Source organism: Hemicordylus capensis, chromosome 10 (genome assembly GCF_027244095.1).
Source record: "Hemicordylus capensis ecotype Gifberg chromosome 10, rHemCap1.1.pri, whole genome shotgun sequence".
Classification (NCBI taxonomy): Eukaryota; Metazoa; Chordata; class Lepidosauria; order Squamata; family Cordylidae; genus Hemicordylus; species Hemicordylus capensis.
Window position 1 is genome coordinate 7827900 of NC_069666.1, and position 25864 is coordinate 7853763.

At 45.8% G+C, this 25864-nt stretch overlaps 1 protein-coding gene across 10 annotated transcripts in view; it reads right to left on the minus strand.

Moving 5' to 3' along the window:
- The window catches only part of NTRK3 (neurotrophic receptor tyrosine kinase 3), a 364980-nt gene that overhangs the window by 209294 nt on the left and 129822 nt on the right, over positions 1–25864 (minus strand). For all 10 annotated transcript variants that reach the window (XM_053272596.1, XM_053272592.1, XM_053272593.1 and 7 more), the window contains exons 5-11: positions 24380–24537; positions 22240–22382; positions 21488–21629; positions 17472–17768; positions 10546–10569; positions 10002–10069; positions 5895–5997 (exon numbers count right to left, since the gene is read on the minus strand). In XM_053272596.1, coding sequence (XP_053128571.1) covers positions 5895–5997; positions 10002–10069; positions 10546–10569; positions 17472–17768; positions 21488–21629; positions 22240–22382; positions 24380–24537 — 935 coding nt within the window. The remainder of the gene's footprint in view (positions 1–5894; positions 5998–10001; positions 10070–10545; positions 10570–17471; positions 17769–21487; positions 21630–22239; positions 22383–24379; positions 24538–25864) is intronic.

The window sequence follows — 25864 nt, forward strand, 5'->3', positions numbered from 1 at the left end:
CACATTATGGACTTGATTATTACTCCCATGTTATATAGTTGTTTCTCCAATATCTTTTCTCATGATTTCGTCTTGTTATAGATTGCATATATTTTCTACACTAGATTCAATGTACTAAGTTGTGTTTGTTCTCCATTCAGTTTGGTGGGAAGATCTTTTTTCCCCCCTTGCTGACTGACCAACACAAATCCAAATACGACTAATATTTATATACTGCTTTTCAACAGAAGTTCCCAAAGCGATTGATATAGATATAGATATAGATATAGATATAGATATAGATATAGATATAGATATAGATATAGATATAGATAAAATGGCTCCCTGACCCCAAAGGGCTCACAATCTAAACTGCCTTTGTTTGCTGTAAACCACCTTGGGATTGTTTTAGTGAAAGGCAGTGTATAAATTTAACAATGAAAATAAATAAATAAACAAGCAAGCAAACAAACAAACAATAAATGGCGACCGGCTATCCCCCACTGAGAAAAGAGTGAATGGGTGGGTGTCACACTACCAAGAAAGTAACATTGAAGAGGAGAGGAGAGCTGGTCTGGTGGTAGCAAGCATGACTTGTCCCCCTAGCTAAGCAGGGGTCCATCCTGTTTGCATTTGAATGGGAGACTAGAAGTGTGAGCACTGTCAGATATTCCCCTCAGGGGGTGGATCCACTCTGGGAAGAGCATCTAGGCTCCAAGTTCTGAGTTTTCCTTTTGAAAAACCCCACAAGCTGCTCAACTCTGAGACGTGAGCTGAAGAGCCAAGTCTGGATTTGGGTACGGCTGTGCAAGACCCTAGCCTGACCTTGGCAGGCCATCTCTGCTGCTTCACAGATCACTTTGCAAGAGCAGACTCACACAAAATCAGAATGCTGGGATTGTTGGGCTATTAACTCAGGGGACAGTTACCATATGTTTGTGGGGAAACTGTGAAGGACCCCCCAATCATAACCAGAAAGGCAACCACTTTGCTGTAAGAGACAATTAACTGATTCTAAATTACAATGGAACAGCTCTGCGAGTACTTTTGACACCCATGTTCATGCAGCCGTTCTGATCAGAGCTATTAGAAATGAATACCAAATGAGCAGATGATAATATGCTTCTGAAAGCATCACAGAATATGATGCAAGCAATGATTTATTATTCTTTATTTCCCTCCCTCCTCATTTTCCTTGGCTGTTTTCTCCTCATTCCTTTCATCTCAGGAGCTTAATGTTTCTAAGACCTTAGAAAAAGTAAACATTCACTCAACTTTAGTTGGTTGATGAAATTTGTCCCTTTTTAAAATCAACTGTGGTTTAGTTTTTAAGCCGCACCCCTAATGATTAAACCTATCTCCACATTAAAAGAGCAGCTGGGCAGGAGGGGGGGGAAAAATTTAAATCATCCCTCTTCATAAGCTTCCAGTTTAAGTTAAAGAAATCTCTCTCCTGATTTTCCAATTGCATTGGGCCATTATGGCAGCTGGCAACTGAGTTTAAAAACAATATAAAATATCACAATTAATAATTAAAATAATACAAGCAAAAGGGGGGGAACACCCCACTGTGCCACCCAGAGACATAGGTTTTGAGCGGCATACCATTTGTTAAATAATAAATAAACAAATGCGCATCAGAGCATGCAAAACACTGAAGATAAATAAGCATCAAATATGGTAAATAAGCTACAAATATGGAAGTCTACAATGATCTTCTAGCAAAAATATGTAACTTAACCCTACAATTAGTCTCTGCAACAGAGCACTGGAATGTAGCCAACATGATGAGGATTTTCAAGAAGGGATCCAGGGCTAAGTTAGTTTAACGTCTGTTCGCGGTAATTTGATGGGAAGCACACAACAATAAAATTGATAAACATACAGAAGAACAGGCCTTGTTGAAGAAAAACCAGCATGGCTTCTGTAAAGGTAATTCTGGGGTCATCAAAACAGATTGTGAGGAGCTCCAAAAACATCTCTCCAAAGTGGGTGAGTGGGTGACAAAAGGGCAAATGCTACTGCAAGAACTTTCTGAAGGCTCTCAAGGGGAGAGGGAAATGCTATTTCCTGGGGGGATCTGGGAAACTATGGGCTGGTTAGCTTAACTTCTGTGCCAGGTAAATTGATGGGAAACATACTAAAGGATAGGCCTTGCTGAAGGAGAACCAGCATGGCTTCCAGGGGTGTGCATGGAACTGGCTGGCCCGGTTCGGTTTGAGTCCGAATCGGACTTGAACCTGACTGGACCAGTTCAGTCCGGCACCCCTTCAACACCCCCCCCCCCCCCGCATTTGGTTTGGTCTGGGCGGGTTCGCGGATATATATTTTTTTTAATTAAAAAAATTAATCTACCTTTAGCCCCTTTGGGGGGGCTTCCTTGGGCTGCGGGGGTGGGTGCAGTGGTAGGCAACATGGCCACCGCACTGATCTATGCAGGCCTGAATGGGCCAAAGAACTAGCCAGTTCAGCTGGAGGAGGTGATGTCTGAGGCAAGCCGGGAAGAGGAGGAACCTTTGTGGACCCCTCCCCACAGCCTAAGGAAGCCCCACAAGGGAGCTAAAGATAGATTAAAAATTAAATTTAAACAAGAAATTTGCCAACCCCCTGAACCCTCAGGGAGGGTTCGGTTTGACCCCGAACCATTGAACCTGTTTGCACATCCTTAATGGCTTCTGCAAGGGCAAGTCTTGCCTCACTAACCTTTTGGAGTTCTTTGTGTCAACAGGCATGTGGATAAAGGTGATCCGGTTGACATAGTATACCTGGACTTCCAAAATATTTTGACAAAGTTCCCCACCAAAAGTTCTTGAGAAAACTTAGCAGTCATGGGATAAAGGGGACAGGTTCAATGGAGGTTTGGTAACTAGTTGAAGGACAGGAAACAGAAGGTAGGAATAAATGGACCACTTTCACAACAGAGGGAATTAAGGAGTGGGGTCCCCCATCTGCACCGAGATCAGTGCTTTTTAATTTATTCATAAATCCTGATCTTGCACTGGGAGCTCAGCTGAGCTGACCTTGATCCTGCTCCACTGTCAGCTTCCACTGAAACAGTGCCCTTCCACTGCTGACCTCAGCCTCCTGGAAACCAGCACCTCCTGCCTGGAACAGGATACAGTCTCCAGTTCGAATCTTGCTTCTCTCATGGATTTATTACTGTATTACCTGAAGAATATCCAAGTTTTTTGATATTAGAAATGGGGAGGTCATCTTAAATTCTGAGTTCTGTTCCCTTTGAGTAAGGAACAGAATTTAACCTCTACTTTTAAGCGGGGGGGTGCCTTCAATTCAGAATCCCCTTCACATTGGGTAAATATGGGGAGGTGGCTTTAAGTAAGCCATCCCCTCACCAACTCACTCCCCCATCTTCAATATAGGAATAAGAATTTATAATTCATTCATATGAGGAAAGGCTGTCTCCTGGCTTCCTGGGTCCCTGGCTGTTTAAACTGTTATAGGTTAAAAACAGAGCTTTGTATGTGTCTGAAACAAGCTAGGAGCCAGTGAGGATCTTTTAGAATTGGTGGCATCTGGCATGCATTCCTGGCGAATAGCCTGTCTGCAGGCAGTCACAGTTTCCTGTATAATACACTACTTTGCCATCCTTCGGCTGCCTGCAGAGGACGGAGCATCATTGTTTGCTGACTCAGCTTGGCAAATCAATATGCAAGACGTTGCACAATTAAACCAACCAATGATTTAAAGGGGCATCAACGCAATACTGAGAATGAGTAACACTGCTCAGTTAAACCAAACAGTGGATGACACTTGCAACAATTTAAGAAATTATGCACGTCATATACTTTTTGTTTGTTTGTTTGTTTGTTTGGGGCAGCGCGGGGCGCATCTGCTTTTGTGGATATGGGTCCCAATCATACGGTGCTGGAGTCTGCATAGGCAGAAATAACTGTACAGATAAATAGAAAGGTTCTACTCATTCTGGGTGCTTATATAGAGCTATTGACTAGATAAATCAGAGAACAAGGAAGCAGCCGCCCTACGTCTGGGAACATTCATGTACTGCAGATTCTACTTAACAGCCTTACCAATAAAAAAAAAACCCTAAAGAAGAAAAAAGAATTAACTCTGCAGAGGGACATTTATGTCTATGATTTATGAGAGAAGTGATGGAAACTACAACTTATCAAAGAGAGAACAGTTTTTCCTTGTTAAAAGACACATTCCTTCTGAATACTGCCCACATATCAAAAGGAGATTGTGTACTACACTGACAGATCTCTCACCTTCTGGGGGACTTTGATAGTCATTCAAGGTTCTGATTAATGACTCTGCATGTGGGCATAGATGTGTACATGTGCACAGAGGTCATGCTTAAGATAAGGAAGTACAAGAGCCAGTGTGGTGTTGTACAGTGTGCTGTAGTGGTTAGAGTGTTGGATTAGGACTGGAGAGCCCCAAGTTTAAATCACCATTCCACCATGAAACTCTCTGGGTGACTCTTGGCCAGTCACATATCTCTCAGCCTAACCTACCTCACAGGGTGGTGGTGGGGATAAACATAACCATAAGTTATGGGCTCCTTGGAGGAAGAACAGGATATAAGTGTGTGTGTGTGTGTGTGTGTGTGTGTGTGTGTGTGTGTGTGTACCGATTGCTAACTGGTCACACTAAGTAGATATCACAGTAACCCTGACACTTGGCTGTTCTCACAAGGGCTATGCTTATAACCCTAAACAAGAACCCAGCCAAGGCAGAACAGCCATTTACACTCTGGACAGGCAGTTGTGTGAACCCAACGTCCAAGGCAGGAGGATGGGGGAAGAGGGGAGCATGGTCGCTTAGGAACCAGGAGCTGGGTGGGATGAGTGTGCCCAAACTCCATTCTGTCCCCAGCATTTTAACAAGGGTGGACAAAAAGCCATCCTACCCAGCTCCCATACGATCATTCTCCCCTCCTCCGACCTTAATCTTTGCAAACACACAACTGCTGAACAGGAGCACTCACAGCTCTCCTACCCTGTCTGGAAGCTCTAAAGGGTCGTGAGAACAACCCTCTACTGTTCTAGAAAGACTTTTTGTCAGCAATGAGAGCAGACTGTGAATCTAGTGCAGCAAATGCAAACTTCCCCCATTCAAGAAAAGCCTTTCTCAGTTTTGAGTAAGGCACCAATCTCAAGATACAGCTCAGCATTCATCAGCGAAGCCTGAGTGCCTGTCCAGCATTGGTAGTAAGTTCATGGAAACCCAAAGACCATGTATTCATCAACAGAATGCTGAAGGCATGAACACTGGAAGAGGCGAAACTTTTTTTTTTTTTAATGCTCCCAGTTTGGACATAAACACCATAAGAACTAGGACAAAAGAGGCAGCATTCCTCAAAACATTCGACCCAAACCCCAATATTCCTAGAGAAGGCCTAGTGATCAGCAGTCTAGGAGCTCAATTCAGCACAGCCCTTGATCCAAAGATCACACCTTATACAACTTTTGCCATTGGTTCTTCATATCATACATCATCAGGCTTCAAGAACAGAATCACCCACATTTCCATTTTCAAATAGTGGCAATGTATCGTAATAGCTTACAAGAATGAAGTCACTCACATTTTCACTTTGCCAAGGCAAATCATTTTGTTCACAACCAAGCAACATCAACAACTGAAGCCCACCAAAAAGGACATAATGAACAAATCCACAGTTAGGCTTGAACGCAAGTCATTCATCGATTGTGGAGTCTCTGCTTAGATCAAAACACAATGCTCAAGAGAGATCCCCATTTTAGGTCCAACCAACATTATGCATTCCTCTTTTCAACATATCTTAATATTGCCAACACTGAGAGCACACTTGCAAATCCAGAAACAAATCCCACCTTAGACACAAAGAGGGTGTGGAAATAATGCTCCCATATCTCTCCCAGCGTAGCATTTCTTGGAGGGAAATTGGCACATACCTTTCATTCCAAACTTTGACCGCCGACCATACTTGTTGATCATAATAAAGAGGACCACCAGGAGGACACAGGCAAAGGCCGCAAGTCCGACAGCTATGGAAACCTATAAAGGAAACCCTGGATGTCAGAGATTTATACAGTATTGTTCTTTACAATGCATGAGCTACATTTCAGTTTGCAGCATTAAGAACGGCATGCACTGAATAATATCAATATTGAAGCCAGTGTGGTGTAGTGGTTAGAATGTTGGATTAGGACTGGGGAGACCTGAGTTCAAATCCCCATTCAGCTATTAAGCTCGCTAGGTGACTCTGACCCAGTCACTTATCTCCCAGTCTAACTCACCACACAGGTTTGTTGTACATCATTCTGGGCCCCTTGGAGGAAGAGGATATAAATGGACTAATTAAGCCACTTACAGCACGGCTTGCCTGAAGCAAGAAGAGCCCTAGCTGTGATTGGGGGTGCTTCCGTCATTGTAAGGCTGGACTGATGCAGCCCCAAAAGCATGGAAGCCCATCATGCTTAGAGCTCCTCCCGATTCAGACAAGCCTTGCTGTACATGTGAGCAGCTGGGCGTGCTGTTGATTGATGCAATAGGGTGGGACTTCCTCCACCTTCACACTGCTGTACACAGCTAAGTAAAGTGTGCCATCAAGTGGATTTCTACTCCTGGGGCCCACAAGTCCCTGTGATTTTCTTTGGTAGAATACAGGAGGGGCTTAAAATTGCCTCCTTCCTCACACTATGAGACAATGCCTTTCAGCATCTTCCTATATCGCTGCTGCCCATTATAAGTGTTTCCCATAGTCTAGGAAACATACCAGCGGGGATTCAAACTGGCAACCTCTTGCTCGCTAGGCAAGTTATTTCCTTGCTGCACCATTAGGTGACTTCAATAGGACTACTCAGGAGTAATTTAGTCTGGATGTCAGGCATTGTCCTGGGGTGTCTCTTAGTTCCATCCATTCTGTTGCATTTCGGTATGGAAAGTAATCCAGTTCATGGCTGATCCAGAGATGCAGCAGACCTATCCCAGGAAAGGTTCTTTGCAAGGAGACAAGACCAGAACAATAAACCATGCAAGGGTGCAGCAGGCAGGCTCCTCTGGGGATGGGTACTTTGGGCTCACAGGAGACACTAATTCTCTTTTTGATTTTAGTTACTTGATTTCTCACGGAAAGCTAGTTGTTCTCTCGTGGCTCACAGTTTGAGGGATTTCTGCTCCAGAGAGCTTTGTTTTATTGTACATCCCTACATCTGTAAACACTTTCCCTGCAAGTCAGTTCCTTGGGAATCCTTGCAAACATGTTGGCATGTACTTCCCCTCCTGAGGCTTGTGAAGGGCAGATATTAGGAGGAGTTTACCATAGGCTCCTCCTGCGCACGATGAGATGATGCCTTTCGGCATCTTCCTATATCACTGCGCCCCAATATCATACAGGCGGGGATTCGAACCGGCAACCTTCTGCTTGTTTGTCAAGCATTTCCACGCTGCACTACTTAAGGGGACTTTGTACACAGCTACAGCGGTGGAGTTTTATAATGACTGGAACAGGCTCGTGTTAAGTTAGACCAGGGGCTTTCAGCCAGTGGTACTTTGAAATCTCATAGCGGGTACATGGGGTACACAGAACCCTCCCGCCTCTCTGACACCCTTGCATGGTACACTGTTGGCTCCCTCTTCAGGAGGGGAGGGATATCAGGCACATCACTCCCTCCTCATCTCCATATGACTGGTTGACTAGGTGCTCAGACTGGCCCACTGAGCAGCAGGGCATTTTCCCGCTGCACCCTCACCTGGTGCGCCCTGCTGCGCTTGCTGGGCTCTCCCCACGCCAGCTGCCCGGCCCCCTCCACACACCCTCTCAGTGCCCCCAGTCCAGCCCTGAACTCACCCCACCCTCAGCCTGCCCACCCCCCTGAATTGTCCCCTTTGCTAAGCAGGGTCCACCCTGGTTTGCATTTGAATAGGAGACTACACTGTAAGATATTCCCCTTAGGAGAGCGGATGGAGGAGCACCTCCTGCAGTGCATGCAAGAGGTTCCAAGTTCCCTCCCTGGCAACATCTCCAAGATAGGGCTGAGAGAGACACCTGCCTGCAACCTTGGAGAAGCCGCTGCCAGTCTGTGTAGACAATGCTGAGCTGGATGGACCAAGGGTCTGGCTCGGTAGAAAGCAGCTTCCTATGTTCCTGGTCTTGTGGTAGTGAGCATGAATTGTCCCCTTTGCTAAGCAGGGTCTTCCCCTGTCTGCATATGAATGGGAGACTACATGTGTGAGCACTGTAAGATCTTCCCCTTAGGGGATGGGGCCGCTCTGGAAAGAGCATGCCTGCTTCCATGCAGAAGGTTCCAAGTTCTCTCCCAGGCATCTCCTTAAACGGCTGAGAGAGGCTCCTGCCTGCAGCCTTGGAAAAGCCACTGCCAGTCTGTGTAGACAACAATACTGATCTAGATGGACCAACGGTCTGACTCGGTAAGAGGCATCTTCCTATGTTCTTATGACATTCAGGAGACGCAGCATGATTCAGAAAGAGCAGCCCTTTCTCCATGAAAATGCTTGGGAGTGGGGGAGGGTGTGTGTGTGTGTGTGTGTGTGTGTGTGTGTGTGTGTGTGTGTGTGTGTGTGTGTGAACCCACAGCTGAAGCAAGAGAAAAAAGGCTAATGAGAGGAGAGAGGAGGCAGGCCTGCTTCCAAAGAGAAAGCTTTGCTGGAGGCACCAAACGCTCCTTCTGAACATATTGACAGAATATTTATGCCTGCCTTTTCAGTGCACAGACAGCTTTCTCTCGGGGGTTCTTCCCTCCACATTGGAGAAAATATTCATTCTGCTTCACACAACTTGTTTGCTTGTAAAACCCCTTCTTTTAAAAAAATGAAATACATCTCACATAAAATAAAGAGATGTTTTGTTCCTTCCAGGCTGGTGCCTCATCTAGCCTTGGATTATCCTCATGCTATTATGCATACATGTTGCATTTCTCTCAAATCTGCCTCGACATTTTGTGAAATTCCTTTCTGGCTACAGGCAGCAGGTTAGGGGAGGGGACAGAAGAGTGGGTCGCATTTTGCAATGTTCCCCTACAGAAATGGGCCTTGTACACAGTGAACCAGCATGGCTGAGAGAAAGGGTGGGCTTAGCTTTCTCCCTGGCATGTTATATTTTATTATGCAAGGGATTCCCCCACCCACATAGAGCACATTCAGGCATGCAATTCTCCACCACCTCTGGAGGTCTGAAGTGGTACAATCCAGGGCAATCTTCACCACTTGATACTGATGAACATACAAAAGCTGCTCTTCATCTGTATCACAAGTGAGGATGAAAACTAGCAAAAGACTTCACAGAAAAAATGCTTTTCGAGGAGGAATTTGCAAGATGAAAGAGGACAGAGAGTGTTGTTGTTGTTGTTGTTGGTGGTGGTGACCACAGTTCCCTCTAACAGGGATTCCCAGGTGTTGATTACAACTCCCAGAATCCCCAGCTGCAATGGCTTTTGCTTGGGGATTATGGGAGTTGTAGTCAACAACATCTGGGAATTCATATTAGAGGGAACACTGGTGGTGACAATACTGAGCTAGATGAACCAATGGCCTATAAGGCAGCTTCCTATGTTCCCTATAACAAGTGGAAGGAAGGTCCGGCCCTTTGTCCCTTCACCAATTCCCAGACACTGCTACTAATTGTAGAGGCGAAGAGTTACAAGTACCATTTAAAAAGCAGGTTCAGGGGGCAATTTGGAGGAGAGAGTTAGTGGTCCCTGTCTCTCAAATTGTGCTCATGGCTACATTTTGGAAAAAGAAAAGATGCCTGGATTCTGATCACCGAACTCCCACATCAAATCCAGTATGGCTTTTTGTATTCAACTTCTCCTCACCCTACCAGAGTCCACACTATTTGCAACTCAAGAGGTTCAGCTGCTACATACCCACACCACCAGAATCTTCAGAAGTCTTCACCTTTGCAAGTGTACACGCATCCGCTTTGGCAGGGAAAGACTGAAGCAGAATGGGAGTGACTTGGGTGAACAGCAGTCCTTAGGGCCTCCAGAAACAAATCTCAGAATATGCATGCATGAAGCCACTTCCCCCACCATTCTTACCCCAAATGTATCTTCCTCTGGCTTATGCGTCACTGTGATCAGAGGAGTAGGACTCGGACTGAACTCAACTGAAACCAAAAGGAGCAAAGAAGAAAGAATCATTTTGCGATCCAGGGGAAAATGAAGAGGTTCCAAATTAAACAACTGTATATCAATTATTTTTAACATCCCTTGGACATGCTTTCAGAACTCTTGATTGTCTTTTCCCCTTATCTCTCTGCATTCATCCTTGATATACCATCCCTTTCCTACACTCATCCAATTCTACCATGTTCAGCTGGGACCAGAGTGGTGTAGTGGTTAGAATGTTGGTCTGGGACCGGGTAGACCCAGGTTCAAATCCCCACTCAGCCATGAAACTCACTGGATGACTCCAAGCCAGCTTAGCCTACCTCTCAGGGTTGTTGTAAGGATAAGAATAGCCAATGAGTTTCCTCCTTGGAGGAAGAGCAGGATAAAAATCTCCCTCTCCCACCCAGCATGCACAAAATTTGGGGTGATGGGCCTCGTAGGAGAGAGAAAAAACAGGCAAACAGATACTTACATGTGACAATGCTATCCGAAATGCCTGTAGGGAAAAGAGGCAACATGGTTACTGGCATGATTACAGGACTACATCATCAACATAAGACATACACACTTCACAGGGCATCTCTGCCCTACAATTTTTGCAGGTTCTTCCCAACTTGACTCTTGCAGTCAACTTGAGCTAGATAGGCATGCAAAGAGAAATGCAAAAGAGAAATCCAAACAAATTGGCATGTTGCAGAATGAAACAGGGAGTGGAGTGTTAGTCTTGGATCCAAGAGACCTGGGTTCAAATCCCTACTCAGACACAAACACTTTCCTATATCTTTACAACAACCCCGTGAGGTAGCTTAGGGTGAGAGACAAAGCGAAAGACCACGTATGTCATCTGAACTGTTTGAAAAGAAGATGGGATAAAAATGAAAGAAAGGATATAATTACTATTGTGTATTAATTCTGCTTTTCTACAGAGAATTCAGGGCAACTAACAGTCACAAAGCCATTAAAACATCAGTTTCCAATAACAATATTCATGCCCTTATTGCCCTTCTGTAAGGAGACTGTGATGGAGGACAAGTGTTGTTAAGAGGCTATTCCATATTTCAGGCACCACAACCGAAAAGGCCCTGTCTCCAACATCGACGCCCTCCCTGCACCAAGAAAGACACAGTACCGTGCAGAGGTCACTGTACCCTCTCAGAGGGTTGAAACGGCCCTGAAACGGCCTGTAGGACCATAGAAGAGTGGGGGTGGCCAGCAGGGGGAGGCCGGTGGGGGAAGGAGGAGGAACCACCTGAGACCCCTGCAGCCGCAGCAGTACTCCCCCAGGCCACCGAAACCCTCAGCAGCAGTAAGTCCACCTTTTCAAAAACCAAACCGGGCCCGAACCTGTTCAAATTTGAACTGAACTGGGTCCCTCATTCGGGGGTGCCAAAACCAATCTTGCCTGGTCCAGTTCGGACTCAAATGGGACCAGGCAAACCGGTTTTGTGCACATCCCTAGCAAAAGGCCCTGGTCCAAATGGAAGGTGCAGATTTCTAAGCAAGGGGAGATTTCCACCAATATCTAGTGATGGGTGAACCACCCTTTGCTCTCTTTGATTTCCCTTCGTTCTTTTGCATATGCTATCTTAAAAATTCTATTCCTCAAATATTTGCAAGCACTAAGCAGAGCTAGTAAGGGGAGGTTAGGCACATTCCCCATCCCAGCCAGTCCCCCACTGCCTTTTCAAACACAAAACCCTCACTTCTTAGAAAGGGGAAGACTGAGAGCAGCGAGGATTCATCCATAAGAAGACCAGCCTTTCTGGCTTCTCCTTAGCTGGAAATGATGTTCCAGAGGCATGCTCAAAAGCATAGCTTCCTGACAGGGAGCATAAGATTTGTAGCTCCCCTTGGACTCTCGAACTGAATGGGAAGCGAATAGAAATTGCATGTATTATGCTCCTTTGTGGCAATATCCTGCCACAAGTAGGGGAAACTACAAATCCCATGCTCCCTAGCTGGAAATGATACCCCAAGCATGCTCAGGAACATATTTTCCAGTAACAGAGAAACTGAAAAGGCCTTTTCTGACCTCAGCAAGCCCTCTCTTTTACCAGCAAACCCCTCCTCCTTCCTAAAGTTTTTGCTTGCAAAAAGCGTGGCGGTTCAACTCAAAGGGAGAACCAGTTCACAGCAAATGCAAACGCCATCAGAATATGGGCCTGAATTCCAAGGGGTCTAGGCCATTCTGGAGCGAGGCGTTTCAATCTAGGAATGTTCATCTTCCAAATATCTCCAGATCAAATGTTGCTCCCATCACTATTAATCCTCTTTGAGTCAAGCTTTTCAAACAAGTTCAAAGAAGATGCTAGCCCACAAAACCTTTGGCTAGCCCACTTGCGTGTGTTTGTGTGTGTGCACATGCGCACGTGCACACGCGCGCACACGTCACTTGTGGTTGAAAATGGAACACAACCACCCCAGTTTTCATATAGTTTCCCTTTCTCATCACCTGGACACAATGATCACACATCTTCTGAAGTTCTGAAGGTGAAAATTGAGTGGCTGGTTAGAACATTAGCCCTTTGGTTACTTTGAGTTGAGTATTGAGAATCTAGAATATTGCTCTATGCCTGCAGACCCAGCAGTCTTTTCTAAGTCCTTTCCTAAGGAAATGTTTCACAGTAAACGTGGGCAGCAGAACCATGCATGTTGTTCATGCCCCTGCCACACCACAGCAACGGTGTTTAATTTTCAAGAGAAAGGGGTAATAATGACCTACCCCATTATTCCAGAGCAGAATTCTAGAGCAGGAATTCAGATTATCCAAAGTTATTTCACGGTGAGCGAAGGCACTGGTCCTTTTTCATGAAAGTCAAGCAAGGGCTGCTGTGGGAGTGTGGCCGTGTCAGTATCAGGAGTGTGGCTAGAAGAGAAGACTAGCAGGCCAGGGGCAGAGCCACCGTTGTGTTGACAGGTCCAGAGAACCCAGTCTCCCTGTGGATCCGGTACATCCAATCAAGGCACACCCCCTGTGTCTGACACACGATGCAGGGGATGCTTGGCTCTGTTCGCAAGGTGCTTCAGCCAATGCTGGGTTTCCAGCCTGGCTAGGAGCACCTTTTCCTGCCTCAAAAGGCAGAGAGATGTGTTGCCAGCCAAGCTGGGAAGCTAGCACTGGCTGAAGTGTCTCACAAATCAGGTCGCATGGCCCCATTTCCGTATATGGCCACGCCCCATGCATCTGATGTCAGATGCAGGGTGTGTGGCTAGGGCACCTAGGGACCGCTGCTGGCAGGTTGCACCCATACCGCCACCGGATTCCTACACTTTTGTAGCAGGCACTATCCTCTCTGCTTTTGCTGGGTGCATGGAGGGGAGAATTCTTGGCTTGAAAGGCTCAACATCTTCAAATAATTTCTTTAAGTTAACGCCCAGTTAGAATCCTGGCTATACACGAGAAATGCCTCCAAGTGATCCTTTGCTTGTACACAGCAGAGGAAAGAAATCCAGCTTTCCATTTAGCCATGAGCACTGCAAGCTAAAGCCTGATGTGAAGAGAACTTGACACAGTCCTCACCACTGAGGATGCCTGGAATGATTTAGTGGTGCTATCTGTTAGAAGTGGCACCAGGAACGCAACGCAAAGGGCAGAACAGTACAAGCCCCAGGGAGAGTTGGCAGCCAAGCTCACAACAAACAGAATCCTCAACTGACATCGGGGGATTCAGTGATGCTGAGCCACCAACCGCCAGATCAGCACTTTCTGACCCTGATGTAGGTCACCACAAGCTTGTCCTGGGGGAGCAGATCCCCCCCCCCGCCGCCCCCATGGAATCTAAAGTTGCCTTTAGAATCCAGGCCAGTAATTTTCCTAGAGAGAGGCTTGGAGAACAGTGGAGGCACATCAGCCACAACTCTCTAGAGTTGACCTGTGCTTTTTTAAGGGGGCCCTCGGGATGATTAGGGAGTCAGTGAGGGATTCGGGTCCTGTGTGGAGATGCACATTGGAAATGCTTGCCTCTGCACAGGACTTGAGGGGGTGGGTGGGCGGATTAGGTGGCTTCAGCTGTTTGGAGTTGAATATTTGCACAGGCGTAGAAGACAGGACAATTCAGCTGGTATAGAACCAACAAAAAATTCTAATGCAGATACACCATGGCTGACATACTGTAAAACAGGTTTCTGGGTATGGCTTATAGATTATGACTATGATTCGATTTGAGATCCAGATGCATTGTATTAAAATTGTGCCGTTGAGTCGGTGTCAACTCCTGGCAAGCACAGAGCCATGTGGTTTTCTTGGGTAGAATAAAGGAGGGGTTGACCATTGCCATCTCCCACACAGTAGGAGATGATGCCTTTCAGCATCTTCCTGTATCGCTGCTGCCCGATACAGGTGTTTCCCATAGTCTGGGAAACATACCAGTGGGGATTCGAACAGGCAACCTCTTGCTCCCTAGGCAAGTCACTTCCTTATTTCAGTGCATGATTTGTATGGACTAAATAAAATATAACGTATTTACCCAAATAGAAGCCAACTCTGTATTTAAAATTACCCCCTTAAAAATATAGGTTAAATAAGGTTATGCACGGAACTGATTCTGGTGGTTCGGTTCAAGTTCAGACTGGAACCAGGGTTCCAGTGTGGCCAAGTTCTAGGCTATTTGTGTGACCAGCACAGAGGCCAGAACCAGACCACGCTGCAGCCCCAGGCCCGAGCCAGAGAAGCCGCACCACCAGCACCACTGTGCTGCCAGCTCCTACAACAGGTGTCTTCTCATTGCCCCATTAGGATTTTTTTTAAAGGTAGACAGGGTTTTTCCCCACTTAATATTTTAATTGTGTCTTTTTTACCATCTTGTTTTAAAAAATTTTTTTGCTGTAAACCGCCTTGAGATTGCTTTAATGAAAGGCGGTATATAAATTTAACAATAAAAACAAACAAAATAAATTGCTTGTAAAGGGGAATCCTCACTGGATTCTCCTTTATAAGATGCCCCCTCGAACTGCCAAACCAGATCCATTATAAACAGGGACAGTTTGGCTCAGACTCGAACCAGAGCACCTTTTGGGGGATTTGGTTCAGTTTAAGTCCGAACCAGACCGGTCCGGTTCGACTGGTTCGGACTTGAACCAGGTTCAAGTTTGAATAGAATAAACCAGGTTTGAATAGAACTGGTTCTGCACACCCCTGTATTTACCCAAAGGAACTGGACTCTGAATTTAAGATGGTCCCCTGATTTCTAACATCAAATAACTTGGAGGGGAGGGGGACTAGTCTTGGATTTGGGTAAATACAGTATATTACGAAACATCAACAAAGGTGTTCAATGAGTTATGTTAAATACATCTGAATTACCCCTCCATAAGGAGGATTTCAAGACACTGTCAAGCATTAGCTTATCCTTGAAGCACAATAGGATGAGACCTTAAGCTCTGATCAGCAAAAGGCTTACCTGTGTGCTAAATACCACCTAATCCCCAGGAAAATGTGCAAGCTTACATACTAGTTTAAGTTAAATGCTTCTTTTCATCTACTGAGGAGTGGAACACACAGAGTTTGATACAGGGCTCCCACATCACAACACACTTGAAACACCTCAGGTTCTGAAGTGGAAAGGAAGCAGGGAGTGGGGAGATGAAAATTCAAGGGAACATATGGCTCTGATTTCTAACATCCTCCAAAGCATAGCTCTTTTGCCAGTTCCAGGACGCTTAATTGTTAAGTCTTGGAGGACTCAGAGGATGGGGAAGACTAGAATCATGCCCAGAGAGGTGCTGGAAATACCTGCCTTACTGGAGACTGTCATAAAAGGAGGCAGTATCCAACAGGAGCCAAGGTTGCTGGCTTTTGCTTCACTTGAGGAAGTAGCCCTACCCTTCTTTTTGGAACCCTCTATGGCGATGGACATTCCACTAGTACCGCCCTACAACCAGGCCTAGCAGGAGGCTCTCCATTCCCACCAGAGCCAATGCCTGAGAAAGTGGGCATGGCACCTTGAAGTTGCAGTTACTTTCCTCAGAACTCGAGCTGAAGGCAGCACCCTGATGGAAGGGCAGCTCACATTTGTTTCTAGATCACCCACTGGTGCGACATCCTTAGCGGTTGCTCTGAGCTGCCTTCTAGCCAGCCTCAGATACTTGCTCCACTGGGAGCTAACCAGGGTCCTGAATCAGTGAGATTCTGACTGCTAGGGCTGGGGATTTGGCCCTGGTTCAAACAAACATGCAAGCCTGGGTTAGAGGCAGATTACCCAGGTTTAGATGCTCGTGTGAAGAGGCTTAGTATGTCAGAGGGAATTCTTCTACCTTAGCCTTTCCCCCAATGAGTTAATTTAGATGCACTGGAGATTCTTTCCACCATGGATTCAATCATGTAATTTCTCACCTGCAGTTTGAAATGGTAGAGTCCAGGAGATGTTTAGCATCTCTTTTGCTGTTTGCATGAAGTAAGCTTTATTCAGCCAGCTTATCAGCTTCAAGATCCAAATGCAATTTTTTCCTGCTCCCATCAAAACTGGCTGGGATCTTGATAGCTAGCTAGCTCTCTGAGGGAAAGATACCAGTTTAAATGGGCTATATTTGACCTGCATAAAGGGCTCCATGTATAGCAAGGTATAAATAATGAATTAGAATACCATTGGTATCACGCTCTCTCTATATATAGCAAAATGTCCTATTTTTGTTCTGGGAGATGGGGCTGCGGGAGACGGCAAAGGGTGAGCCTCTTTCTCACGACAGCATCCCAGATGGCAGCGAGAATACCTACGTCTGTGGAATGTCAATCTACAGAGGCCCACTTAATCCAAAATTAGAAGGCACAACGAAAACCCCGCAGTTTGCTCTTTTTGCTGGATGGCAAAAGCAAAACTTTTTTGCTTGTTGTGTCCTCTTGCGGAAAAAAGCAAAACAGAAGGAGAATTAGGGGCCCCTACACATAACTTTATTGTTATGGCTGCCAATATGGTTGCTTCCAAACCCAAGAAGCCTGGCTGGATTCGCCAAAAATAATGTATCTAACACCCTGTTTCCAACAGCAGCCAGGCAGATGCCTCTGGGGAGCCCACAAGCAGATCATGGACCCCCTCTGGCTGGGTCTCAGCATCCAGTGTACACTACCTTTGAAAATGGTGACTCCATGGAAGAGCATTATGGCTCAGCCACACACACAAAGATCCCCCAATATCTACCTTATGGGGGAGTCCCATTAAATCATACAGTCCAGGAAACATTTTGGCTGTTGGCATGACGTTGTCCTTATCCAGACAACTCATTGGTCTCAGTGTCCAAATAAAACTTTTCCCCACTCCCATATAAATTGGCTGAGATTTTTTAAATGTGCAGCTCAATCTTCGATTGAATTTTATCCTGTAGGTTGGCAGAGAGAAGGAAGGGAAAGAGGATATACCCCGCTCCCCAAAAAAAACCCAAAACAGTAAGCTGTCAATCTCTCACTTGGAAAGGGTTTCTCCAGAAAATGTCCTTTGACGGTCTGGTTGGCCGATCCCAAGAAGTTGGTAGCCACAATGGTGTAGTTGCCATTGTTGTAGTGCGTTGGGTGGTTGAAGAGTAGGCAGCCATCGGTCACTTCGTTCTCCTGGAAGAACTCCATGCGGATGAACGGCGTCTCCTTAAGAACCTGGCCGTTGTGCAGCCAGTGGATTTGGGGTGGGGGATTCCCATGCACCAGAAACTCAATGCAGTGCTCCATTTGCCGAACGGGCTCCAATAACTGGATGATGCGAGGAGGATCTGAGTGGAAGGAAAGAAAGGCAAAATGCAAATTGGGGCCCACCAATTAAAAAACCCCTGATCATAAGGCCAAGGGTCACCTTCTCAAAATGGCAGCTCTCACATATTTAGCAAGGGGAGAGCAACTGTCCCTATTCATCCCAGAAGAGCATCACTCCCGTGGCTGCTTCTGGTGTGTCCCTTAGGTTTCTTTTTAGATTGGGAGACTCCTTAGGGCAGGGAACCATTTTCTTCTTGCCTTTGCCATGGAAACTACACTGGGAACTTCTCTGTGGAAAAGCAGAGTGGACAGGTGCATGATAAATAATAAATGAGCAGCGCCCTCAGGCAAAGGTCGGCCTCGTTAAGGTGCCCCCTGCTCTCTGGGCCAAAGGTCACCTTTGCAAAATTTCCTCTTGCAAATGGAAAGTTGCAAAAGGAAAGCAACTTTCCTTATTCAGCCCAGCATAGCATCCCTCCCAGTGGCTTGGGGTGCTTTTTAGATTGGGAGCCTCTTTGGGGCAGGGAACCATCTTCTTCTTGCTTTTCCATTGGAAACCATATTGGGTATTTCTTTGAGGAAAAGCAGCATGGGCAGGTGCTTAATAAATAAAAAAATGAGCATCCCCCTCCCCAGAGAAAGGTCAACTTTGTTAAAGTGCCCCCCTGCTCACTGGGCCAAAGGTCACCTTTTCAAAATGGCAGCTCTCCCCATATTTAGCAAGAGGAGAGCAACTGTCCCTATTCAGCCCAGCACAGCATCCCTCCCAGTGACTGTTGCTGGTGTCTCCCTTGGGTTTTTTTTAGATTGGGAGTCCTTTTGGGGACAGGGAACCCTCTTCAGGCCTTCTTGTGGCACAGTCTGGGAATCATCCCGGCTAACTGGGCAAAGGGGCACCTTTCAAAGCGGTGGCTCATGTATGTATGTGTGAATGTATGTATGCATTTATTTATTTTGCTTTTATATCCCGCTCTTCCTCCAAGGAGCCCAGAGCGATGTACTGCATACTTAAGTTTCTCCTCACAACCTACCCTGTGAAGTAGGTTAGGCTGAGAGGGAAGTGACTAGCCCAGAGTCACCCAGCAAGTCTCATGGCTGAATGGGGATTTGAACTCGGGTCTCGCTGCTCCTAGTCCAGCACTCTAGCCACTACACCACGCTGGCTTTAATGAAGGGAGAGCAACTATCCCTATTCATACCCAACACAGTATCTCTCCAGTCACTAGGATTCTCCCTGCCTCCCTGCAAAGGGCTTCTACAACGATGATACATGATGAAGTACCACTCTGGTGGGATTCTGGTGGGGAAATAGCAGCCTCCTAGCCAATGCTGTCAGAGAGGTGCTAGGTCATCAGGCAGCATTGTTCTTGGGGAAATGTGGGGGAATAGTGCAGAACCAATGGATTTCACACTCCACCGTACCAGGAGATTAACCACACCTCAAAGTCTCCTCTCTCCCGTTTCACAGTCTGCAGATGAGTCCATAAAATTGGTGGTGGTGGGGAATATACCTGCCCTAGACACAGAATTTACTGGTTTGTTATTACTAAAGACAGAGGACCTGTTAAATGTCTCTCTCAAACCTCACTGAGAAGCGTTTTTCCCCCATCTCTGGCAATTAATGCAGAGGTTGTGAAGCTTAGATACTTCTGGCCACCTGTGTTTGCACAGACGTGCACATTACCTTTTGCCATGTTCCCTAATCGACCTTAGGGGTGTGCTTCCCAGTGGGGAATGCTATGCAGTTTTCAGTCACTTGGTATTCTTGCATAGGACTATGAGCAGCACAGAGGAGGAGGACTGTTTGTCCCCTTGCAATGTTTGGTTTCTGTCTTGTGACATACCGACAGAATTCCCCTCCACTGCTGCTTTACATAGAAAACTAGAGTGTACATGAATATGTGGGTAGGCAAAAATAGAAGGTAATAGTTGCCATTCACAAGCCTCAGGAGGGGAAGTACATGCCAACATGTTTGCAAGGATTCCCAAGGAACTGACTTGCAGAAAAAGTGTTTACAGATGTAGGGATGTACAATAAAACAAAGCTCTCTGGAGCAGAAATCCCTCAAACTGTGAGCCACGAGAGAACAACTAGCTTTCCGTGAGAAATCAAGTAACTAAAATCAAAAAGAGAATTAGTGTCTCCTGTGAGCCCAAAGTACCCATCCCCAGAGGAGCCTGCCTGCTGCACCCTTGCATGGTTTATTGTTCTGGTCTTGTCTCCTTGCAAAGAACCTTTCCTGGGATAGGTCTGCTGCATCTCTGGATCAGCCATGAACTGGATTACTTTCCATACAGAAATGCAACAGAATGGATGGAACTAAGAGACACCCCAGGACAATGCCTGACATCCAGACTACTCAGACATCTTGAGTAGTCCTATTGAAGTCACCTAATGGTGCAACAGGGAAATAACTTGCCTAGCAAGCAAGAGGTTGCTGGTTCAAATCCTCACTGGTATGTTCCCCAGACTATGGGAAACACCTACAGTTTATCAGGCAGCAGCAATATAGGGAAATGCTGGAAGGCACCATCACATACTGCGCAGGAGATGGCCAAGGTAAACCCCTCCTGTATTCTACCAAAGACAACCATAGGGCTCTGTTGTCGCCAGGAGTCAACTCCGACTTGATGGCACAACTTTACTTTAGTCCTACTGAAATTAAGTCATTATTTAGTATAACTCCTGAGTAGCAGTTTATTTATTTTGTGCATTTTTGTACCACCCCATATATAAATCTCTGGGCAGTTTACAGTTTTAAAACACAATTAAACACAATTTAATTGAAACTTTAAATCAATTTAAAATATAGATTAAAATAACTTTACAACTTAAACTTTAAAATTAAGAATCAAAAGCCTGGTTAAGCAGGTAAACTTAATTTAAAAAAGAAAAAGTCCAGAAACGGGGAGGCTCTTGTTTGGTTCGGGAATATGTTCCAGAGCCCTGGGGTAACCCTAGAAAAGGCCTGGTTTGGGGTTGCCACCAAATGAGCTGGTGGCAACCTCAACTGGCTCTCTCCGATGATCTTGATAGGCAGTGGGGTTCATGAGGAAGGCATTCTCTTAAATACAAGCCATTCAAAAACTTATAGGTAATAACCAGCACTTTGTATTTCATCTGGAATCTTAGGGCAGCCAGAGTAGTTCTTTTAAAATGGGAGTAATGTGATTTCTTCAGGTGGCCCCGGAGACCAACCTGTCTGCTACATACTGTACCAATTGCAGTTTCCGGGCTATGTACAAAAGCACCCTAACGTAGACCACGTTGCAGAAGTACTAGAAAAATAAGTTAGTTTTGGATGCCCATCAGTGGCTCCCATAATAACATTGACTGTCCAATAATAGAGGGGCAATCTCCAACAGCATCTGTCCTCACACCTCTTCTGTCTGAGCTTGAGACAACAAAGATGGCATCATTAAGAGGGAACCTTTGGTGGATCTCAGCGAGCACAACAGTGCATATGGAAGTGGGCAGTTTTTAGACTTAAGCTGCCTCTTGGTTGAGACAGCAGGTGTGTTTAACTATCTCATCTTTTGGCCACAGAAATCTTAGCATCCTTACAGAAAACTTCCTATAACTTAATGTGGGAAGCCATGGCAGTTAAATATGGTTTAATGTTTCCAGGCTAGACCTGGAAGCCAATATGTTCCACAAGATCTATGCACAAAGAGCTCTAATTGCTCTACCTTCCCTTGCTCCCCTGATCCCACAATTGGCCCCTCACAGTCAACTTACAATACACATTGAGGAGCACACTGGCATTAGACATCCCCACCACGTTCTCAGCAATGCACGTCAGCAAGAAACCGTTGTCTTCACTGGTGACGTTCACTAGGGTTAGGTTGATGGAATGGACGTTGGTCCAGTTGGCATTGGTCTGAAAATAATCACCACAGAGAAAGAGAGTAAATTAAGAATGAACCAGGGGTGCAGCTATAATTGACCAGGGTGGGGTACAAATGCCCCTGGCCACCATGAGGGAGTGCCGCCCACACACACACTGGCTAGGAAACAGTCCACTCTTCATTCTCTCCTCCCACTTTCCAGACTGTTGGGAAAGTTGCTGCCTCCAGATCAGAGTGTGTGATATAATTGGCATATGAGTGAAAGAAAGGTCATGCCAAGAATATTTTGTCTTTCACTAGGTCCATATAGTTCTTCTGCAGAAAAAGCGAGGGTGTGTGGGGGGGAGAGAAGAAGGCAGAGGGACCAGGGGGGCATCTTGACTTCTTGCCCCAGGGCTCACTTCAACCTTGCTTTGCCCCTGAAAGGAACCCTGCAATCCCTGATGCTCATCTCTTACCCCTAGATAATCCTATAGTTTGCCCATAGTATCTGCACAATGCATATCTTTAGTAAATGTGGTCGACGGGGAGGTCTATCGAAATGCAGCTATGGATTTCCCCACTCTTCACATAGGCAGGGGAGTTCTTCTAGGCACAGGCCAGATTACTGAAGCAGACACTCGCTTAAACTTAGCCTCCTACCTGATGAGTGTTGATCGAGCGCAGATTGACCACCATCCAATCGACATCAGGGAGGGGAGAGCCGGAGCCATTGCAGGTGATAACAGCATTTTCACCCTCACATACAGTCAGGTTGACATGGCTGACGCTGATCTCAGGCAAGTCTAGAGGAGGCAACCAGAACCAGAAAACCCATGTCAAAAGAACCTAAGAACAGCCCAGCTGGATCAGGCCCAAGGACCTTCTAGTCCAGCATCCTGTTTCATATAGTGGCCCACCAGATGCCTTTGAGAAGCCCACAGGCAAGAGGTGAGGGCATGCCTCTTCTCCTGCTGTTGCTCCCCTGCAACTGGGATTGAGAGGCATCTTGCCTCTTAGGCTGGAGGTAGCCTATAGCTCCCCCAATCTTGTTCACTTTGAGAACTCTTTGTTGAAAAGTGGTATATAGATAGCCTAAATAAATCCGTAAGAAAGAAGGAGTTTTGCATCATGGAGGCATAGATGTTAACTATACACGTGATACCAGCCTCTCCAATATCAAACTCAGCTGGGACATTCTCTCAGTCCAGGCTTGACCACAAGTAAGAAGTGTTTCCATTTGGGGAGGAAAGGGTCTCAGCAGGGATATCCCTCTCAATTTGTGATGGGGAGTGTTGTGGGGGTGGGGAGGTCAGGAAAGCTGTTCACCCCATAAGCCCAGGAAATTAATGTACATAAATCTGCCCCAAACTATGAGCAGGAGAGGACTTCCTTGCCTGTTCCTTTGCTCACTATGGATTTTCTAATCCTTGAAGATTACTCCTCCAATTTCATGAGGAACCTCCAGTTGTCTCTCAAATCCCTTTAGCTCACCTACACAGCTATCCAGGCCCTCTTCCAGCATTTAATGAAAAAACATGGGTGGGGAGTGGGGGAAAGAAAAGGACAATGTTTTAACCCCTAAATTTCCTAGAAGTTAACATGATGTGGGGGTGGGGAGGAGAAACTGTGTATTCCTTCACACTGCTAAATCCCTCTGCAGGTATACAACTCCATAGACAGGGCCATTTTGGTAGGCTACAGATAAGAGACATGGGAACACTGGAATCTGCCTTATATTGAATAAGACCATCAGGAGGAGAACTGGTCTTGTGGTAAATGCCCCCTTTGCTAAGCAGGGTCTGCCCTGGTTTGCATTTGAATGGGAGACTACATGTGTGAGGACTGTGAGATATTCCCCTTAGGGGATGGGGCCTCTCTGGGAAGAGCATCTGCCTGCTTGCATGCAGAAGGTTCCAAGTTCCCTCTCTGGCAGCATCTCCAAGATAGGGATGAGAGAGATTCCTGCCTGCAACCTTGGAGAAGCCGCTGCCGGTCTGGGTAGACAATACTGAGCTAGATGGACCAATGGTCAGACTTGGTAGAAGCTATGCTCATCCAGCTCAGAACTGTTTACACTGACTGGCAGCAGTTCTCCAAGGTTTCAAGCAGGAATATCTCCCAGCCTTACCTGGAGATGCCGGGAAACAAATCTGGGACCTTCACTGTGCAAAACAGTTGCCTTACAACTTGCTAAACTACATTCTCAGCCCCTAAGGGGAATATATGTAACTATTACTCATAGACAGGATAACTTATTAGCTTCTGTCATATGAATATTATTTTATCAATTGCATTCATATCCTGCCCTTAGTTCAAGAAGCTCAGGACAGCATATATGGCACTCCCCCAACAACAACCTTGTGAGGTAGATTAGGCCAAGAAGGATAGAGTGCAACTAGTCCAGAGTCACACAGTGAGCTTCGCGGATGAGTGGGGCTTGGATCCCAGGTCTCCACAGTGGTAATCCAGCACTCTAACCACCACACTACATTTTCTCCAAGGCCTTACCACAGGGATGCCCAACTTCAGTCTTCCAGCTGTTGCAGACTACAGCTGTCATCATCCCTTACTATGGGCCATTGGAGGCAGGGGATGATGGGAGTTGTAGTCCAACAGCCGCCAGATGACCAAAGATCAAGACCAAACTTGCCATAACTATCACAGACTGATGGTTTCCTGGGAACCCCTCTGTTTTGCGGTCCCATATCAGACCTCCTACATCCAAGGAGATGTTTTCAGACAATGAGAATATTGGACACACCTCTCAAAATCTCGAGTTAAGTAGGTCTTCTCCGCTTACCACACTGGCTGATATTCATCTCCTGCAGTGAGATGCGGCTGGTCTCCATGCTCCTGCAACGCAAGTCCTGGTACTGCAAATTGGCTTCTCCTTTCTCCTGCCAAAGCTGGATCCAGCGGATATCACAGCTGCAGTTGAACAGATTCCGTTCTAATCTCCTGCATAGAAAGGGAAAGTGAGGCGGTGAGAGAGGAGAGGTGAACAGAAGGTAAAGCACACAAGGTGTGCCATTGGAGGCAGGGGGCAAAGACGAAAACCAGCCAGGAACCATGAGGGAAGGCATGTTTTTGGCTGGATGCAGAAAGAGATGTTTGATCTATTTACTTAAAATATTTACAACCTGACTTTCTACCCAATCTAGGCCACCAGGTGGCTAACAATATTAAAACAATCTATTAAAATAAAACAAGAGAGAGAGAGAGAGAGAGAGAGAGAGAGAGAGAGAGAGAGAACACACACACACAGAGAAAAGTCAAGGACAAGAAAAAACTATATATAAGTAATGTACTGAAGGGGTGGGGTATAAACAAACAAACAAACGAGAGATCTCCTTATTAAACAGAGATGTAGCTACTTTCCTTCAGAGAGATGTACTGTTTTTGGTCTTGCTCCAAACATTTAATGTTTGCCGAAGCAAGCAAGGACTATAGGCAAAGTTCTCATTCTGTCTGTCCCTTCACAGCCCCAACTACCTCCCCATCCAGACTTGCTCAATAAAGCCAAGGCTCTATCCATAATGTTCTGTCTTAACACATCGACTTGGAGGCTTGGCTGCCTGGGGAACAGCAGGCAGGCAAGCCACGACCCCGCATGCATTTTAATTGAATGAAGATGCTTGCTATGTATACTTAGAGCCCATTGACCCAGCTGGGCAGGGAGGATGGGAATTCTGCTTTTTAATGTACTCCATCTAGAAGACACTTACATGCGTTTTATATACTGATAATTTTTATTATTATTGATTTTTCTAAACGATTAGCTACATTGCTTTCTCCCCCTTTCCAACTTGCATGGCAAGTTCTTCTGTGCACATCAGAAGCCTGGTAGTAACAGCCCTCGATAGATTATTGAACCCCAAACAGACTGCTTCAACCCGGAACGAGGCCATTGTTTTTTCCCCTAAAAATGTAAGGCACAATTTAAAAGCATAGAACAATTACCGTATTTTACAGACTACAAGACGCTACGGACTATAAGACGCACCTTAATTTTAATCCAGTTTTTCAGAGTTTTAACATATTAAACTATTAAAACATATAAGACGCACCTGAATTTGGGCGGATATTTTTCGAGGAAAAAAGTGAGTCTTATAGTCCATAAAATACGGTAGGTTCCAGAAAAATTACCCCCGAAGTAGTATATTTAATTCCTCCTTTTATTCCTCCATTTACTCCTCTATCCCTTTCTTCTTCTTCTTCTTCCCCCCTCTCTTGCTAGTATGGATAGAAGCACAGAATTCTGGAGTGTGCAAACCCCAGCACACAG